A 20,877-nucleotide genomic window follows, 5' to 3' on the forward strand; every position below is an offset into this window, starting at 1 on the left:
GTGGAGTGGAAGCTAACATCCCACGCCAGCTCCTGTATTGCCAGCAGCACCTTCAACATAGGGACACCCTCCGTTGCCGTCTGCTCCAGGTCGGCTGCAAGGACTTTTCGTTGGCTGCTCTTCTTGGCCCCGTCTTGCACCCCAACCAGTGGGCTGTCACTGACGCTCTCCTCGGTTTTCTCAGAGTCTCAGGACTCGTGAACAGCATGTAACGTTGTGCCAGTGTTTTTCTTCTTTCTTTCTTTCCTTTTCCTTTCTTTTTCCCTCTTTTTCTTTTTTCTTTCCTTCATTTTTTGTTCGATTCCCCCGTTCTTCTTTTCTCTTTCTTTCCTCTTTTTTCGATTCCCCCATTTTTATTTTTTATTTCCTTCCTTTTTTTCGATTCCCCCTTTATTCTTTCTCCTTACTTTTCTTTTTGACTCCCCTTTTTTGCTTTTATTTCTCCTTCCTTTTCTTCTTCGTTTCGCCTTCCCCTTTTCCCTTTCTTTCGGGATTGCAAGCCGGCTCTTTGCCTGGCTAACCTTTTCTTTCTTTTTTTTCTTAATAAACACATATGCCGGCCTCAGGAAATGAAGGCGGCCGAACTTTTCTAGGCACCACAGCAGCAGCCTCTTTGATGTCACTGACACAAACATTTGTTTTCTTATCGGGCGTGACTAACGGGCGATGAAGTGAGCATCATTCCACCGTGTCCTTGTATACCGTCATCGCGCATCCAAATATATAACAAACCAAGCCGCCAACTCTTTCCCTGTCAAGTGTTTCGACGAACAATCCCTCACCCTGAATTAAGGCTGCGTCGTACCTTTCAATGGGTTTTGATCACCGCACATGTTTTGAGACGCCATCATCGGGGCGGATTTTCTACGCTACTTGCACCTTCTGGTCGACGTGAAGCGACTTAGGCTGCTTGACAACACCACCGGCCTGTCCCAGGAACAGGAGCGAAGCGCAAGTCGACTAGCCCTGCCTTCACGCGACCGGCAGCTACACCACACTTTCGTGGTATTCTGAAAGACTTCCGCAACGTCGTGAGATTACTACCCGCGGACACTCCCCATCGACATACGAGAACGGACGACATCCTCACTAAAGGCTTTTCTGAACACGAGATACCACATCAACTATCATCCGACACTTTGCCATTGCCCGTCCTGAGTTTGATCACCTCCTGGCGCTTAGGTACCTACGACCATCCAGCAGTCCTTAGGTCTCTGCGTTACATATGTTCCCACAAAAAGATCCAGGGAATTGGCGCCCCCGTGACGATTACCGTGCGCCATTTCTAACCGGTATCCTATTGCGCATATCCATGACTTTCTCATCAATCTCTATGACGCTGCGGTATTTTCCAAGATTGATTCCTGTGGAGACCGCGGACATAGCAAACAATACCATAAAACGCCCTTCAGCATCCTCACGGAAATGCACTGGGTACCATTCGAACCAGCAGTTGTACATTACACTTCGCGCCATCGGATCCAAAACCGCGGACAAGGTGGTGGCAGGTCGAAGATTTGGCGTATATGCAAACATACTGTTTTGCGAGGCGCCTTGTTTTGTACCGTACCACGGTGTTAGAGCTGGAATTGTAGAAGACGCGATCTGCGAGGTTGGCTACGCAGATGCTTTTAACTTATCTATAACTTTGCATTGATTAGGGGCTCGTGCCGATAAATCCAGGTCAATCAAGTTCACGTACACATACGCCTGACAATATCTTGCAACAAAGCAGGGAGCTGTATTGCGATAAACTATTTACATGATACTTTGTATCTGAATCCCTGAAATGTCTATCCGAGTATACAGGGTGTTTGCTCTAACGTGTCCTGAAATTTTATTTAAGGCGAGCGTTAAAAGAGAAACGAGCGCTACGTTTCAACTACTTGACTAGGAAACAGGTGCTACTAGTGAAGCAGTACCTGTTTCTTACTCAAGTAGCAGAAAAGTACCACTTGCTTTTCTTTTATCGCTCGCTTTAAAAATAATTTCTGGAATCGTTAGAGCAGACACCCTGTATACGGCGGGAATAGAAGGCAAGGGATGGCGATCGGCAATTTCCATACCTTGTGTGCCTAAGCTCCTGATAAATGAGTGCCCTGTAGGCGCCTGGACTGCGTCTGTACGTTTCTCTTAGACAGCTGGACTCTCGCCCTTGGTCCTTCGCATAATCCAGCCCATCAACGCTCTGCGCTCAAAGCTTTTTTGACACAACGGGACTTCAATGATGCGACGTACCAGCATGCGGAATGCAACAATGTGAATTTTTTTTCTCCCCCTTATTGCTCAGATTTCATCTCTGTACTGCGCCGACAGGTAGAGTTTCGTAAATGTTCCACAGACAGCACTCATTTATAAAACCGCGATATTTTTTGAATGCAATGTAATGGAAACACAAGCCAGAGGCACACACTTGGCAAAAGCCATCACCGATATCCAGCGCCGCAGGTGCTAAGGCTTTCACTGTAACAGTTTTTTTATGCAATGCATAGACTTGAGGGCAGTCGGTGCATGCTACATCTGAGTACTTTAGAAGTTGGAACACGATACCCCAGATGGACACGTGGAAAGAATGTCGATTTCATGTTAATCCCTCTTTCTACATTACCCAGAAGCTCCTTGAGCAGTCGTCAACATCGTGTCCGTGTATAAGGCAATCTATCAGATAACTTTTGCAAACACAGCACTCAATATTTATGTATTTCTAAAAATCGTGCGCAGTGATCAAGTAACGTGGTATAAGCATATCACAAAAGGCCCATACGAATTCCCACTAAACCATAGAAAGAAAAGAAAGTCTAATCATATTCATCCATCCCAGGGCTCGTCGTCACTGTGCGGATGTGAGAAATCGATGTACATGGGTTGTCCTGGTTTACAGCCGAAAGCCGCAGCAAAGCCGTTGACCTGTGGCACCAACATATTGCATAATGCATCTTCCATAACACCTGCTTGAGCTGGGCCGCAGTTCAAAAAACAGGCAACCAGGAAAAAGAGGCGCTTCACATCAAAACCACCAACAATTTCCGTCGAGTTCACAAGGTTGTGACGTATTACATCTCTGTAAGCAGCATTGATACCCATAGCGCGAAACAGAAAAACCAACTGCTCGATTTGCTCAATCGCAAGCGCTGTGTTTCCCAGAAGGTCAGCGATGGACTCCGAGTAGTTGAAAAATCTCTCATACACAACTTTAGAAAAGTCCTTAATACGTTGTTTATCAATCGGGTGAAAGTCCTCGTCGGCGAAGTGCACAAAATACATGAGTTGGAACATGTTGCGGGCTATGTATGCGCCCAAGGTGGCCATCTTCGCCTCAAGTGGAACGGATGTCGTTATGATGGGTGGACGAAGGAACAGCATAGGCACTTGTATCTCACGAGCCACGAGCAATCGGTAGACTGGAATACTGCCAACAAGCGGCAGATGCAGGAGGTCTCGAACAGGACGCCGTATAGTGTCTTTGAAAACGCGTGCGTTCGCCTTCGCAACTGTGAGATACATGTGGAAGAAGTTGCCCCTTAAGAGTGGGATGTACTTGTAAATTTTATCCAGTGCTGCCCATGTGGACGTCATGTTGAACTCGCCCACCGAAATGGTATCTAATTCACGGCCAAATGCTTCAGCCGCCGTGGCGCTGTCACGACGTACCACGTGATCAACAGCGTGCCGTGCATGACGATAGATGTCGAATATTTCGCTCTTGTTAGGGATGGACATCAGGACGTATTGAGAGACGAGCAAAGGCATCAGATCGATGATGCCTTCAAAGCAGCGCTGGGTGATATATGTATTGGTGTCGCCCGCTTCATTCAGGTCCTTCATTAGATGGTGGGTAAGGTACGTAGATGTAAAAGGTGACAAGTACCAGACTAGATAGGTGCCGATATAAAGCTTTAGTCTTGCAAGTGTCTCGATATCATTAAGGTAGAAGCGATCGAAGTTATAGAACAGCCTGCGCTGAAGGCAGATGATATTGTCTTCTGGCCACAGTTGAGAGTTGTCGGGTAAGTGGCGGTTAACAGCTAAGCGGAGCTCAGAGTCTTCTAGGTCCATGTATCGTGGTTCGTATACGCCGAAACGACTCTTCATGGCATCACTCATTACCTCGTGGGCTGCTAGAACATCCTTAATCATGCGTCCGTATGACCGACCCTTACCTCCGATCCTCTCTGCACACCGTCGGATGTATGTCTCAGCGGCGTTCGATTTCTTCAGCTTATTCATATGTTCTAGCCACTGAAGGATGCTGTAGTCCATCGTCATGTACAGTATATTCTGCTTTGGAAACCTGGGATGGCGACCAACCGTGAACATCCAGAAGAGTGGCACTCCGTAGTCCAAAGACGAGGCCACAAAGATATCCAGGATATCGAGTCTTGTCGCAGGCGTCTTTTCCGGCCAAGAAAGTTTAAGCGACCTCAGAAAGTCCTTTAAGGAGTCTTCCTGCCCAGCGTGCATAGTGCAAGCGGTTAACAACACCGATGCTTTTTCCTTGGAGTTCTGGCGATCTTCGTGAGCATTACCTCCGGCAAGAACAATCTCCTTCAAAAGAGCGTGAAGGTGATATGTTTCGTACTTTTCCCTCGGGGTGCTGAAGCGTCGACCTGCGTACTTTCCCCACCTTCCACACACGTGATCGTAGAAGTTGTGGCAAGGATCCGCTGCTAGGTTGATGGAATGGTTCATGTCGCGTTCCAGGGAGAGACACTCAACTCCTTGGCATCTGAGAATGCTGTTCGAGATGGCGAGTGGGACAAGTACGGCGAAGAGAGTTGCTTCGGCGGTGAACATTGCCACAAATATTGCGTAGAAGAAGCAAGAGTTAGAGCGGCTCCTGCGAGATTTTAACGGTGACCGGAGGGAAGATGCGTCGCCTTCGGCCATGGTTCGTTCCAACTGTGATGGCTGAGCGGGTAACGGGTAACGTGTATGCACAACGGGGCTCGTGCTCGCTTGCGTGCCTACCGTGCCTACGTAAAGTTCTTCTTCTTCCCAAAAGTGGCGGATAGCCAACGCTACGCCAACGCCACCCATATAAGGAAAGATACCTCCTCTTCTTTCTTCGCCATATGGTCGTGTAAGGTAACAACTACTACTACATGAACGACGATGGGATGAGGTGATGTGGTGGTGGTGGTGGGTGGTGAAAGGGCTTGCCGTTGTCGGCCTCACGTAGGTGGGCAACGTCACGACTGACGCCCTGGGGGAATGTGCGTCCTGTGCCGACTTCTAAGGGAACTGTGCCGACATATGTCTGAAAGCGTCTGAGGAAAACCCAGGAAAAACCCCAGACAGCACAGCCAGCACCGGGATTCGAACCCGGGTACCTCCCAGTCTCGACGTGACATGGCCAGCAGAGGTGATGTAAGGTAATAGAATGGCAAAGGGTTGTTGCAGTGCCGGATCCCGTGGCTGGATCTCGTGGCCGAACCTGATCATGGCTGCGTCGTCTGCTAGCATATGGCATCCGCCCGAAAGCGTTTTACGATGACCGATTATGTTTATTTTCTCCGTGAGGTGCTCGCAGATAACACCTACCCTTGTGAAACAATTGATTGGCAACCTATGGCCTGTCTGTTTCAAGTCTATAGACATCCTTTGGAGTAGCCCTTATAGTTTCTTTGGTCTGTCAATGGGAGATTGGACATCTGCCATTGCCTGTCCATGACATCTCCTGCAGACTGACGATAGACTGGCCACTGACCCATCATAGTTTTTTTTTTATCATCATCATATGCACCTTATTCGGATTCATGAACTGTGATCTGTCAACATGCACGTGCAAAAGCCACCGGACGCAGTTTACTATGAACACATTTCTTCACAGATAAATACTTATGATGCAACGTGTCGTGCCTTATCTTTCTTCAGTTTTGCCAGCATCGTTGCTGCGATCATCGGGGACAATCCTCAGTGGCATTTGCAATAGCATAATTTGGCAGTGCTTTCAGCACGTCCACCACTAAGCGCGTCTGCGGCTTTATGTGGCCACGTGACAGTGCGACCACCACGGGGTCGTCTCACTGTAATGCTGAGGTACGCTGAAATTGTGGAACCATCTCAGTAACACTGCAAAAATTATAACAACGTAAAATTATTTCCGTCACTAAATGGATTTCAGCCACTAACTGTTTCCTTTAATAGAGGAACTCTACCAACTGTGACAGTGACCGTGTTCAAGAATCTTGCTTTGAGATGGACATTGCCTTTTCTTTACATTAATATAAGAACGACCCCGTTATATCTGGTGGATTACATAAATTTATGTACAGGGTTAGAGAATTGTATTGAGTGTGGAATACTGAATAATCCTACGAACGCGACTTTATATGAAATTTCTACTTGGAGTAAAGATGCCTGTTAATGTCCTGCAACCAGACATGCACAAGATACCCAAAAATGTATTTAAGATAAGATAATAAATACTGACGTTAGAATGTACTTAGAGTATAAATACATGAAAATTAAAGTAATTAAGATAGAGTACGAAATACTTCAAAAAGTATTTGAAACACAATTAAGATACCATCTATCCTTGAACGCAAAAAGTCACCAGACACTGGTCAATGCGGCAAGTCGCCGCTATGTGACATGAATCACTTAAACCCCGCGTACTACGCAAGCCGTCCCTGTGTGATAGGAGTCATCTAAACGCAAGTCCCAAAAAGATGAGAGAGATACCACATAACTCCACTGAGTATATGTGACCCAGAACAATGGAAACTTTTAGCAGGTTCCTGCTCGGCGAGGTCAGAATTCGGCGTTATCGCGTCAGGGCACACATAATAGAACCCTCCCTCGCCAAGGATTAGTACACACGGACAAGATCTCTAAATGGAAACTTCCAAGAAGGGCCAATGTCCGGGTCAAGTCCGAGGGACACAGGAAATTTCAACTCAACAAGCAAGACAATGGAAAGACGAGACACAGAAAGTTTGAGAGGGAGATTCAAAATATGCAATTAGAGTATTGAGTAGAAAATACCATAAAATGTATTTTAAATAGAGTACAAATGGAGAAAACAAAAAGTATTGACTAGAGTACCAAAATACCGCAAATGGTATTTAAAATACAGTATTTTAAATACAATACTCCAAATACGTACAAGTCTACCTGCAACGTTGTATACCGTTTTTGGTTTGAACAGCATGTTCGTAACAACGACCAAGCATAAACACCTTACAAAACATCCATTTGGTATAAACTCAGTTATCTGCCGATTCTCTAGTCGCGGGAATACACACAATTTTAAGGTAAATAGTTAGGAGGTACAAACCTGGCGACTGATTTCGATATGTTTATAACTCGTATCTACACTTGCCTCGACGAGCTGTCAGGAATAGTGTTCACAGTGGGGTAGCGTTTACACACAGTGTGCTTACAATGAATACAGTGGCAACGTCGCAAGGGCGCAATAAGGAAAACGAAAGAAATCGAAAGACATATTTACAACAAATGACACTGTGTCAGGGTACTCTTCAAGGGCACACGTTTCAACCGTTTTCGCCAATTTCTCTGAAAATGCGTAATGAACCCGTTCTCTGCACTTCGGCGGTGTCGTGCTCACAATTTTGGTACGTTATTACGGCACAGAATCTCGTTACGCGTAAGCGGAAAAACTGCAGCCCGAAATGTTCGGGCAGTACCCTGACCATACGCAACGTACCTGGCGAAATGGTCATGCCTAAAACAGTGCGCTAGCGCCAAATTAAAACTTACATGTAGTTGGCCACAAATCATTATCCTAGAAAGTCGTAATCTAACTCCAAGGGTGTACCTCGAAATAAAATGATCGAAACGCACGTTGCAAAATAAACTACTGTACGTAGATGTTATCAACCTATAAAATGCGCGGTAGCGCGCGGGAAACTGCCAACGGCAAGTTAGAAGAAGTTAGGAGAGCGAAAAGTATTTTTATTTCGTGATTCATTCATCTTTCCATCTCTTGGTATACTATGAAAACGGAGGACAACAATCCATATTTTTGTTCAAAAATGCTGCTTCTGGACACAAAACTTACTTCGTATTTCCAATTTTTTTGTCTTTGCATTTGCTGTCACGTACTTGAGTGCTTGATGAAATGGCGCATGAAACTCCATAATGTGAAAGCCTGAGTCTGTGCAGACAGAGTGACAACACGCACATCCGTGTGTTCATGTTGTCATTCTGTGTGCCCAGGATCAGGCTTTTATATCCTGGACTTGAGTACTAGATGGAGAAGAACTTGACAAAAGTACAGTACGAAGAACACAATTGGAATTCCACTTAAAGTAAAGTACATGTACTCAGCAATGTACCTAAGACAGTATTTCGGTACCTGATACTGCCTATCACCGAGCCCATTATGTCCGCCACCAGTGCAAATATCGTGTGCACAGTACGAGTGCCGGTATATTTGCAGTAACTCCCCAGAGAAGGGAAGATGAAGGGAAGTGCCTGAGGACAAGAGCTGCCGATATTTCGAACAGAGACTGTTCTTCTTCTGGGCACGGTCCTCATCATTGGCGTGACATTTAAAGGGTTAGGGATGACGTGTTAAAGGTTCATTAGAATTGTGGGACGGCAGCCCAAGGGAAGAAAAGGTCCATGCAGTCTTTTACGACCGAGGTTACCGGTTCTCTGGATGTTCTTCTCTATATGCTATATGCCCGATTCCCTGACCTAACCCTAACCTTTCCCTCCTAGTTTTTGTATATAATAAACATATTCACCCCCCCCCCCCCCCGATTCCGTCGCGAAAGACAAAGTCAAACAGCGAGGAACTAAACTGCTTTTTACCTTGCACGCAGGAATACTCTTCCTTTCTCTACACTCTTAAAGAAAGGATGTACTTTAACTCCTTTCTTTGCCACATATATAACACCCTTTTGGAGAGTACAATTATGCTGAAAAGGGTGTCTCCTCACTCCCCCAAGGGAGTAGCATAACACCTTCTCCCTGCCGGGGAGTAATATTACTCTACAGTAGTGAGAAAGGTGTTATGCTACTCCCTTGAGGGAGTGAGGAGACTCCCTTTTTGAGACTAATTGTACTCTCCAAAAGGGTGTTATATATGTAGCAAAAAAAAAAAGGAGTTAAAGTAGACCCTTTTTCTAACAGTGTAGAAGGGAAGGGACTTTGTCTTTCGCGACGGAATCGGGTACATGGCACACAGAGTAAAACGCGTACTGCGTACGCGGATTTGGTCGTGTTAATCAAATGGCCCATACGGTGTTTTAATCATCAAGGTTGAAATAAAAGGTTGAAATTCTTACATCGGCGAGCGCCGAGATAGCTCGTTTAATAACAGGAGACATTTGGGTGTGTTGGAGAGATATATTTGAACCAGTGCTCGAAAACGTTATTTTTGGGGGGTTCGGTTCAAGTTCCGGTTCAAGGCTATCGGTTCGGTTCGGGTTCGGGTTCAGCGCAACAACACTAACGGTTTGAACCGATATTAATCGGTTCGAACCGGTTTACGCGTGCTATTCTAATCAGTGTACCACATGTGAGAGATTAGGCTCCGGCGATCGCTTGCTCCTGCTTCCTTCCTCTTACTCCCTCGCCTATGCACTTCATAGCTACAAAGAACCATGTATTTCGCTGCTGATGATCCTTTACTGTACCGAAAAGTGCTGGGAAATGGTGTACAGCATACCATTTAACTCCAGTGCAAAAAGCTATCGCCAATTTCTAAAGAAAAAGAAAGAAAAGCTGTCGCCAATTTCTAAAAGAAAGTGTTCTAAAGAACACTTTCTCCACAATTTCTGAAGAAAGTGTGGTCGCGTCCCTTGGTTCGGCGGTCGGCGTCTAGCTGGTGCCACAGAGCTCGACGCTCTGCAGTCTGCACGAGGCTCTGGACCACACGCCAACCTCTTTCTCGTTTTCGCTAGTTGTCCCCGTTGCTTGTGGATGTCACCGTGAACTATTAAAATTTAAAGGGTGATGTTAAACGGTTGGTTAAAGGCAGCTAAGGTAAAATTTACGCCACGCTGAATGAAAGGAAGCAGCCGAGGCAACAATGTAAAGCGTAGCCGTCGTGTAACACATCTATTTTTTTTTTTAACCTATCGCGTCACAAAAATGTACAAGGATGTCGTGAACCTTTTGGAGGTGAGGCTGTAGGAGGTGCATGGACTCACCACTGGTTGGTTTTTCAATTTGTTATATCCGCTCTATGAATTCGGCAAGATTCCGAGCGATGCAGGGAGCTTGTGGGAGGCAGTCGAGTGGAAAGGTATAGACTCTTTTACCGTCTGCCGAACCGGTTAGCGCATTATATTTTTTCGGTTCAGTTCCGGTTCGTTCAAGGGGAGAGAAAAAATGTTTACGGTTCGGTTCGGGTTCGGTTCGGCAAAATATGACGTTTCTTTTTTTTTTTTTGCGGTTTTCGGTTACTGTTCAGTTCCTGTTTGGACCCCTAGTTGAACTAGCACCGAACGCAGCATGGCCATTCCAGCCAAAACCAGCCAGAGGTGTAGCTCGACCCGCTTAGATTTTGCTGAAAAAAATTGCGTGTATTCCTTTAGTGGTGTGTATGTAGGATATAAACTTTATTTCTCAAGATTTTGTTTTCTTGAGCATTTAGGGGCGCCTCGAACTTGACCCAAACACGAAAAAGTGTTGTCCGTTCCACGCGTCCTTCTGACACATACAGACGATATTTGTGCGCTTTCTTTGCCTGGTGTTAGAGGAGAAGGGTCGATCTACCTTACCGAAGTCCATATGGAACGAGAACGAATCTGGTGACGTGGTGACAGTGTAAGAACGGAGCGCGTTTTCGGCCATTTGCGATTAATTTTGAGCAAGTTAGCATTCCCACAGGATCCCGAGATTATTTATGCTCATAAACTACTGCATGGACTACTACTTAAACTACTTAAAAACCCGAGACTAGGAGACAAAAAAAAAAAAAACGACAAACACAGACAAGAGACCTTGAGACCTTGTCTGTGTTTGTCGTTTTTTTTTTTGTCCCCTAGTCTCGGGTTTTTAAGTTATGGATCTATACCACCAGCTCGCTTGCTACCTCTCTATCCTCTTCTCTCGGTACTGTATGGAGATTAGCTTCACGTAAAAATATGACGCTCGCTTTTCTTTTATCGCTCGCTTTAAAAATAATTTCTGGACACGTTAGAGCAGAGACCCTGTATACGGCGGTAATAGAAGGCAAGGGATGGCGATCGGGAATTTCCATACCTTGTGTGCCTAAGGTCCTGATAAACGAGTGCCCTATAGGAGGCTGGACTCTGTCTCTACGTTTCTTTTAATCAGCTAGAGTCTCGCCCCTTCTCTATATTAAAATTGCTTGGTCCTTGGCATAATCCAGCCCATCAACGTTCTGCGCTCAAAGCTTTTTTTGACGTTTTTGGACACAACGGGACTTCGATGATGCGACCTACCAGCATGCGGAATGCAACAATGCGAAATTGTTTTCTCCCCCCCTTATTGCTCAGATTTGATCTCTGTACTCCACCAACAGAACGGTTTTCATAAGAGTAGAGTTTCGTAAATGTTCCACAGACAGCACTCATTGATAAAACCGCGATATTCTTTGAATGCAATGTAATGGAAACACAAGCCGAAAGCACACACTAGGCGAAAGCCATCACTGATATCCAGCGCCGCAGGTACTGCTTGGGACAAAAGTTTACGGAACACCGGGGTGTCTCATTTCTCCAATGGAGCGACAACTTAGCCACAAGAAGAAGTGGGCATACCTATTGAGAGGTGGATAGAATAGCCCGCCACCCGTTTCCTATTCGATCGCTTTGTGATAGCTGGCAGGGAAGCGCTCCAATGAAGAAATACGCAGGTGCCGTGTTCCGTGAACTTTTGTCCCAAGCTGTACTAAGGCTTTCACTGTACCAGTTTTTTTATGCAATCCATTGACTTCAGGGCAGTCTGCGCATGCTACATCTGAGTACTTTAAAAGTTGGGACACCATAACCCAGATGGACACATGGAAAGAATGTCGATTTCATGTTAATCCCTCTTTCTACATTATCCAGAAGCTCATTGAGCAGTCGTCAACATCGTGTCCGTGTACAAGGCAATCTATCAGATAACGTTTGCAAACACAGCACTCAATATTTATGTATTTCTAAAAATCGTGCGCAGTGATCAAGTAACGTGGTATAAGCATATCACAAAAGGTCCATACGAATTCCCACTAAACCATAGAAAGAAAAGAAAGTCTAATCATATTCATCCATTCCAGGGTTCGTCGTCACTGTGCGGATGTGAGAAATCGATGTACATGGGTTGTCCTGGTTTACAGCCGAAAGCCGAAGCAAAGCCGTTGACCTGTGGCACCAACATATTGCACAATGCATCTTCCCTTACACCTGCTTGAGCTGGGCCGCAGTTCAAAAAACAGGCAACCAGGAAAAAGAGGCGCTTCACATCAAAACCACCAACAATTTCCGTCGAGTTCACAAGGTTGTGACGTATTACTTCTCTGTAGACAGCATTGATACCCATAGCGCGAAACAGAAAAACCAACTGCTCGATTGGCTCAATCGCAAGCGCTGTGTTTCCCAGAAGGTCAGTGATGGACACCGAGTAGTTGAAAAATCTCTCATACACAACTTCGGAAAAGTCCTTAATACGTTGTTTATCAATCTGGTGAAAGTCTTCGTCGGCGAAGTGCACAAAATACATCAGTTGGAACATGTTGCCGGCTATGTATGCGCCCAACGTGGCCATCTTCGCCTGAAGAGGAACGGATGTCGTTATGATGGGTGGACTAAGGAACAGCATAGGCACTTGTATCTCACGAGCCACGAGCAATCGGTAAACTGGAATACTGCTGACAAGCGGCAGATGCAGGACGTCGCGAACAGGACGCCGTATAGTCTCTTTGAAAACGCGTGCGTTCGACTTCGCAATTGTGCGATACATGTGGAAGAAGTTGCCCTTCAAGAATGGGATGTACTTGTAAATTTTATCCAGTGCTACCCATGTGGACGTCATGTTGAACTCGCCCACCGAAATGGTATCTAATTCACGGCCAAATGCTTCAGCCGCCGTGGCGCTGTCACGACGTACCACGTGATCAACAGCGTGCCGTGTATGACGATAGATGTCGAATATTTCGCTCTTGTTAGGGATGGACATCAGGACGTATTGAGAGACGAGCAAAGGCATCAGATCGGTTATGCTTTCAAAGCAGCGCTGGGTGATATATGTATTGGTGTTGTCTGCTTCATTCAGGTCCTTCATTAGATGGTGAGTAAGGTACGTAGATGTAAAAGGTGACAAGTACCATACCAAATAGGTGCCGATATATAGCTTCAGTCTTGCAAGTTTCTCGGTATCGTGAAGGGCGAAACGATTGAAGTTATAGAACAGCCTGCGCTGAAGGCAGATGATATTGTCTTCTGGCCACAGTTGAGAGTTGTCGGGTAAGTGGCGGTTAACGGCTAAGCGGAGCTCAGAGTCTTCTAGGTTCATGTATTGTGGTTCGTATACGCCGAAACGACTCTTCATGGCATTACTGAGTCTCTCGTGGGCTGCTAGAACGTCTTTAATCATACGTCCGTACGACCGACCCTTACCTCCAATTCTCTCAGCACACCGCCGGATGTATGTCTCAGCGGCGTTCGATTTCTTCAGCTTATTCATATGTTTTAGCCACTGAAGGATGCTGTAGTCCATTGTCAGGTACAGAATATTCTGCCTTGGAAACCTGGGATGGCGACCAACCGTGAACATCCAGAAGAGTGGCACTCCGTAGTCCAAAGATGAGCCCACAAAGATATCCAGGATTTCCAGTCTTGTCGCAGGCGTCTTTTCGGGCCAAGAAAGTTTAAGCGAGCGCAGAAAGTCCTTTAAGGAATCTTCCAGCGCAGCGTGCCTAGTGCAGGCGGTTAACAACACCGATGCTTTTTCCTTGGAGTTCTGGCGTTGTTCATGAGCATTACCTCCGGTAAGAACAATCTCCTTCAAAAGAGCGTGACGATGATATGCTTCGTACTTTTCCATTGGGGTGCCGAAGCGTCTACCTGCGTACTTTTCCCACCTTCCACACACGTGATCGTAGAAGTTGTGGCAAGGATCCGCTGATAGGTTGATGGAATGGTTCATGTCGCGTTCCAGGGAGAGACACTCAACTCCTTGGCATCTGAGAATGCTGTTCGAGATGGCGAGTGGAACAAGTACGGCGAAGAGAGTTACTTCGGCGGTGAACATTGCCACAAATAGTGCGTGGAAGAAGCAGGAGTGGGTTTTGCGATTTGCGAGTGGGTTTTGCGGTGACCGGAGGGAGGATGCGTCGCCTTCGGCCATGGTTAATTCCAACTGTGATGGCTGAGCGGGTAACGCACAACGTCTGCACACGGGCCTCGTGCTCGCTTGCGTGCCTACCGTGCCTACGTAAAGTTCTTCTTCTTCACAAAAGTAGCCAACGCTACGCCAACGTCAGGTTGTGTTTTTCTTTTGGTGTTTTTTTTTTTTTTTTTTGCCCGCGACATATTTTTCGCAGCGGTAGCTGTGAACGGGAAGGTTTCAGAGATCGCCACGCTCAATCAATAGAGCGGCAAAACAAAAGAACACACTGCAGATCTACAACATACGGTGCCAGCAGTTCACACTAAAAGGGAGTTCGCACTTAGTGTTCACCATACAGTTGTGAGACCAGACTCACCCAGGAAGGCTACCAGCAGACGGATTGTCTTCCGTTGATTGTGCGGAGTATCGCAAGGACCCAATAAATGAGCCAGCTCCACTGGGCGGTCAATCATGCGTAAAATGCCGGCAAAGAGTGAGTGTCTTTCTGATCTTAAGTGGCGGCACTCCAGCAAGACGTGGCCGCCGTCATCCATCACATCACACTCGTGGCACAAGGGAGGATCAACGAGACCCATCCTGTGCAGTAGAGAACGGCAGAACAGGACGCCAGCTCGAAGGCGGTGAACAAGAGTCTCAGCAGGCTGTGGTACGCCGCGAGGAATGAGAAATCTTAGGTTGGGGTCCATCTGTCGTGGGGCATTCAGGTTACGGCTACTGTCTGCAAACCACAGCCGACGCGAAGCGTCGTACGTGACGGTGTGTAGTAGTCGGCGGGCGTCGTGCGCTGTAAATGGAATAGCACGATATCGGCGCATACTATGTGCCTCTGTAGCAAGACAGACTTTTCATTGCCAGGATACCGGAGTGGCTGAGTACCCACTGGAACCTAACCACGTGACCGTCCTGGACAAGAGCGTCGTGAACAAGAAGGGCGCAATACACCATCGAAGCGCACGATGAGTGTGGGTCGCTGCTGCTTAGCGCAGATAGAAAGCGACTTTGCAGTCGCACTATACGACCCAACGATTGCGATTTGCTGTTTTAATATGTCGAAGAGCTTGGGTAATGACGTGGATCTCCGCGGCAGCAAACGATGACTAGTGGGAGAGGTGATAACGCCTTTCACCGCCTCTCTCGGGTACCACAAATGCGGATGAAAAAGTATCCGATGTACATGACTCATCCGTGTAGACATGACACTGGCCGCTGTGGAGCTCTGTCATCATCCCCAGGACTCGTTGTTTGATGACATCTGCATTACCGATTTGTTTACTTGGACATTCAGGCACAGTCAGGGATACAGCTGGGTCACATAATATCCATGGCGCAACCATTGGGGGGTGCGGGCGGTTTAAAATTTCTGGGTAGCTGGTCGACGTGTCCAGCGATGAGCGAGTGAAACTTAGAGAGGCATCTGTCACCAAGCTTCCGGAATAGGGGATGTTTTTCATGACAAGACAGCAGGCGCAGGTAATGGCGCAGTGTCTCTTGCACCCTCAGGGCTTGTATAGGTGGTTCATTTCCTTCCACCAATGTGCAACAGTCTGCAGCTGCTCGAGGTAGGCCCAGTACTGTACTCAGGCTTCTAGCGAGTGTTCTTCACAGCTCGGGTTCCGATGCGGCCGAGAGCCCATGGAGGACGGGAAGAGAATAGAGTACCGTCTCACTCACCAGAGATCTGTGAAGCCTCTTGAGAGACTTACAGGAACTACCCATCTCATGCCACCCAAAGGGAGCAGAATGGTGCGATAAGCGTCAGCTTTTGTGGTAATGTTTTTTTTTTTTCTACGGTGACCAAGTCAAACCAGCGTCCAGAGATACGCCCAGAAGACGATGTTGCTTGAATGCGTTCAGGATAGAGTCTCCCAGGCGTAATGGGAATCTGGTCATGCGCTTGCGTGTGAAAGGTAGAACTACGGTCTTCTCTAGCGAGACATCCATGCCTCTTTCTGACAAGTATCGCACTACAGTGTCCAGCACTTTCTGCAGGCGCTGCTGTATTTGAGGCCGCACTTTGCACGACGTCCAAATGCAAACGTCGTCCGCATACAGAGAAATGTGAACTCTCCGAGGAAGAAGCTTGGGGAGGTCATATAGCACCATGTTAAAGAGCACCTTTCTCAGCACGCTGCCCTGCGGAACACCCGTGGTCATGGTGTGCTTTTGGCACGTCCCATCTTTTGTGCGCATGAAGGTGCTCCTGCCGGACAGAAAGTCGCATAACCAGGCTATCATTCGTCCCACGACGCCTCTCCATCGCAATGCAGAAATAACGTGCGGGTGGCTTACGGTGCCAAATGCCCTCTTGATGTCAAGAAACACACCAGCTGTTATATGGCGGAGTGTACGCTCGTGGTCGATGTAGGTGGTAAGGTCTATAAGGCAGTCCATCGTATAGCGGGAGCGCCGGAATCCTGCCATGGATTCTGGCAGATTGCAGTGTGACTCGAGCCACCACGTCAGACGATGAAGAATCATGCGTTCCATGACTTTGCATATGCAACTGGTTAGGCTGACTGGTCTGAAGGATGTCATATCATCCGGAGATTTCCCTGTTTTCAGCAGCGGAATGACAATCGCCTCCATCCACGATTCGGGAACCTTCCCAGAGCACCATGAATTATTGAAGAGAGACAACAAGTAACGGATACCTTCCTGGCCCAGGTTCCTTAGCATAGTGTAGGAAATTGGGTCGGGTCCCGCCGAAGTGCGATCTTGCGAGCGTCGAAGGGTGGGTCATGCACCATGGTGAATTCCTGATCGAGCACGGAAATAGTACATTGTATAGCGTCTTCATGAGCTCGTTGTAGTTCAGAAAGGATGGTTTCAGGATGCGGCTGAAGTGACGCTTCAGAAGGCTGCAGTATGTACCAGGAGAACTGGTCAGCCACCTCGATTTGCGATGCGCCGCGGTTCATGGCCAGTATCTTGAATGGAGCTCTATGTGCTGGCTCGGATTGAAGCCCTCGGACGACTTTCTATATACGAGTGGTAGGTGTGAACGGTGTGAGCGTGTCGCACAAGTTCCGCCATCGCCTGCGATCGAATCGATTCAGGTGTTGCCTTACGACTGTATGTGTTCTGCGAGCATCTAGTATATCCTCTCTCGGCTCGTCTTCGGAGCGCGCGAAGTCGTTGAAACTCTGGATCCACTATACGATGGCCCTGCGGAACGGCAAGCCATCGTTGTGGATCGGTCATAGCAGCTGCGGATGGACTGAGCAACGCTCTCAGCATTTGGACGCTGATGTACGTATATCCTTAATGAGCGATCGATACTCCTTCCAGTTCGTAAGAGAAACACACGCCCTCGGCCTCTGAGCGATAGTTCCCCAGTAAACCATATATATTCCAGGTACATCCTGGCGATATCGCAAATTGGATGTTAGGGTATCCATGGGAGGTTCACAGGGGGTGTACCCTGTTACCCACTCTTAATAATAAAACTTTTGAAATCCACGCTAAGAAATCCACCCTTCAAAATCCATCCCTTTGAAATTCACGCTGTCAAAATAAATCACATTTGGTCTATGCAGTCCAGTGTTAAGCATGGTTTCACGTGAGAAAAACAGTGTTTAAGAGGATCACACTCCAGAATAACGAGTGTTTATGCAATTCTGTGTCGTATTCAGCATGTATCTCTCAATTATTCATTAATTTAATTAAGTTATAGGCGTAAATAACTACGCGTATATGAATACTAGGAAAACAACGCTTCAGCGGTTCGGCCGTTCGGCTACCATTGGGAACGAGGGTATCTGAGAAAATAAAGTAACGACGGAGTCGTATGGTTCGTACGGTGTTGCGGAGGTGCTGCATAAAAAAAGGATAATCACTGCAAACTCTAACAAAGCATATGTTTCTTCTGCCGATTTCGGACGGTTATTTTTCAGACGTGTAACGACTTGGTGTGCTAACACGCGTGCAACTCATGAAGTAATTCATGGGTGAAGTGACACTGATGCAGTCGTAGCTGTTTTGGACCGGATATGCATGGGGTAGTGAAAAATGTCAGGATGAGCAACATATAAAACGTACCGCAACATTGCTGTGTCAACCATTTTTCACGACGTTAATCACGTAAACATCATGTGAACGTCTCTTGCTTTCCTCGGCCTCAGCCTACGAAGAACCGTTAATGTTTAGGTTTGACAAGTGCCGCGAAAAGTGATTCAGCAAGGTAAAACTGTGCCTTGAACACCGTCGTAGAAGGGAGGTGTTCAATTAGATCACAGTGAAAGATAGCAAAGGACTGTTACTGGTCATGCAGAAAGCAGATCTCGTTGATCAATGGATTGTACAAATTGTCTTCCTGTCAATGGACAACTGACATTTTTCTCCCATCTATACTGAGAAATGTTGACCCAGAGCTTGGCTTCTGGATGCCACAGAACACTTCTCGCCGAAATGGTGCACTGTGACGCATGGACTGTGAACTCAATGGGGTATTTACAGCTCAGTGGCATTACCACCTGAGGCATGTTGACTGCCTCTGATGCTGTCACTGCAGTGCTCTAGAAGACCCCGAGCATATTCTTCGTCATTGCCCACACTACCGAGCTTTCCAAACTGCCATTTTCAGATCTCTCAATAATCTGGAGTCCTGCCCCTCTCTCTAAAATTGCTTGGCCTATGGCTAAATCAAGCCCACGAATGCCTGCCCTCAAAGCTCTCTTGACAATTTTGGACTCCATGGGACATTATTTCCTTCCTCACACCAGCAGCAGCTATGGGGTAGAGTGTTGCCCGTGGCGATGAAACTCCCTGCCCATCTCAAAATAAAGTTAATGTTGAAACGATTAACTCCATTTCTTATAACTTTCTTGAACAGCATCTCCAACTTGTGCGAGGTGGTTTAAACCACTCTTATAACTACGTGTTCTATGTAACCTAGGAATGCTGGTATGTGGGTGAAGTGGCTAGTTTGCCACAGTACTAGAAATAGGAACACAAATGGGTGATAAATCTGCTACAGAATCTGGGCTAAGAGGATAAGCACTTCGAATAATCACAATTTTTAGTACCATGCAGAGGAAGATAGAGTAGAGTACTTTCAAATTTTGTACTACTTTTTCTGAGTTAGTTGTAATTATGCTGCAGCTACATGGCAGCAGTTAAAATGCTATTCACAATTGCCAAAACTTCATGCTAGCACTCAATTCTTTTTAAAAACTTTGGTTGGTGATGTGATGAATGTTTCGGTGACTTCCGTAGGTCCGGTTTCACCAACTCTGGTAACTGAACCAAGATCAAGAGTTGCCAATTTTTTAGCTTAACACACACTTCTTTTTTTCCATCGGTGATGTGGTGAATGTTTCAGTAATAATAACTCCTTTAGTGAAGCGGAGAGTTTAATGACCATTCATCTTAGTTCAGATGCTGAAAAGGTTGGTGAAACTGGGTCATAATGTAGCCTTTGTGTTCTCGTGCTGTGCAATGGTTTTTCGAGGGATTCAAACTACAAAAAAGGTTAATAATAAAAAAACTTTCTTGGCATACCTATTTATACCTACTTACATACATGTCCCGGACAGCACTTAAGAAACTCAACAGAATATAAATGTCGTCATGACGTTGGTAGACATACTGAAACCGAAACAAATCGGAAGGGGAGGGCTGGATTTCACGAATGGGCACTTGTTCGCTGCCTCCGCTTGAAAGAAAAGTAGTACGGAAAGTCGCGTGCCCTTTCAGAGACCACTGTAATTCCCTCAAGACCGTGCCTTTTAGGCGCGACCTTGTCCGTCCCTAGATTTGAGCGTAGCCAAACTGCACCAAATTGGTGGCGCTGTTGAACAGTATGACGTCATTTGTTTACAAACCGGAAGATGTCTATTGATGCCACAGGATATAAAGTCTACATACTTCTGTGCAGTTCTGTAAATTTTCTTATGCTCTCTGTGTTTCCTGTGCTAATTCTGCAGCTGTCCTGGGGGAGATTCAACCCACAATTTGGGAAACAGTACTTATTTCACGCCCATTCACCATACCCAAACCACAATATGACAATACGTGTTGCCTGTTTGTTCAGCCTTTTACAAACTTACTTATACATACTGCATCCATTATCATGGCTATGGCAGGAACAAGCAGTCTGCAAAGATTTGTTCAAGGTATGTTCCCTGTTTCCACCACAAATCGCATTCTGTTTGGCAATTGTAGAAGGCAAAAAGCTGTACTTAAAAACGTTGATATTTGAACAGAGGGCACAATATTCAGATGATGTGCACAGCCTAGTGAAGAAGGTCCTGGGAGGACAATTAAAGTATGAATCCTCTAAGCTGATCCTCAGCATACTGTTTAGTGATAAACCTAACAGCCTTCAACTGAACCATTTCCAAACCGTTTCCAAGGCACTTTGTACAAGGGTTTTGTATGCCAGCAGCGTAGTGTCTGCGAAAGGTAGCTTTCGTGTACACTTCAAGAAGACAATTTTTTTAAGAGCCTTAGAAGACACATAACTAATGTGTGATTTCCACTAAAGATCGGAAGAGAGGTGCACACCTAAATACCAGAAACCCTAAACTCAATTAATAGTAGGACCAAAATTTCGAGGGAATATATTGAGGTTTGTCTTGTTCACAAAAGAAATCATTGCACACT

At 46.3% G+C, this 20,877-nt stretch overlaps 2 protein-coding genes across 5 annotated transcripts in view; one reads left to right on the plus strand and one right to left on the minus strand.

Annotated features, from left to right (window-relative positions):
* The window catches only part of LOC135386145 (glutamate-gated chloride channel-like), a 348,962-nt gene that overhangs the window by 70,042 nt on the left and 258,043 nt on the right, over positions 1-20,877 (plus strand). The window lies entirely within an intron of this gene.
* Positions 12,190-14,271, minus strand: LOC135385033 (phosphate-regulating neutral endopeptidase PHEX-like). The gene has a single exon (XM_064614210.1). It carries the CDS (start codon positions 14,269-14,271, stop codon positions 12,190-12,192), a length of 2,082 nt encoding a protein of 693 aa, XP_064470280.1.

The sequence above is a fragment of the Ornithodoros turicata genome, chromosome 2, assembly GCF_037126465.1.
Source record: "Ornithodoros turicata isolate Travis chromosome 2, ASM3712646v1, whole genome shotgun sequence".
Taxonomy (NCBI): domain Eukaryota; kingdom Metazoa; phylum Arthropoda; class Arachnida; order Ixodida; family Argasidae; genus Ornithodoros; species Ornithodoros turicata.

What these genes read in the sequence shown, in the direction of transcription:
- LOC135385033 (XM_064614210.1), bottom strand. Translation starts at nt 14,271, where the DNA reads ATGGCCGAAGGCGACGCATCCTCCCTCCGGTCACCGCAAAACCCACTC.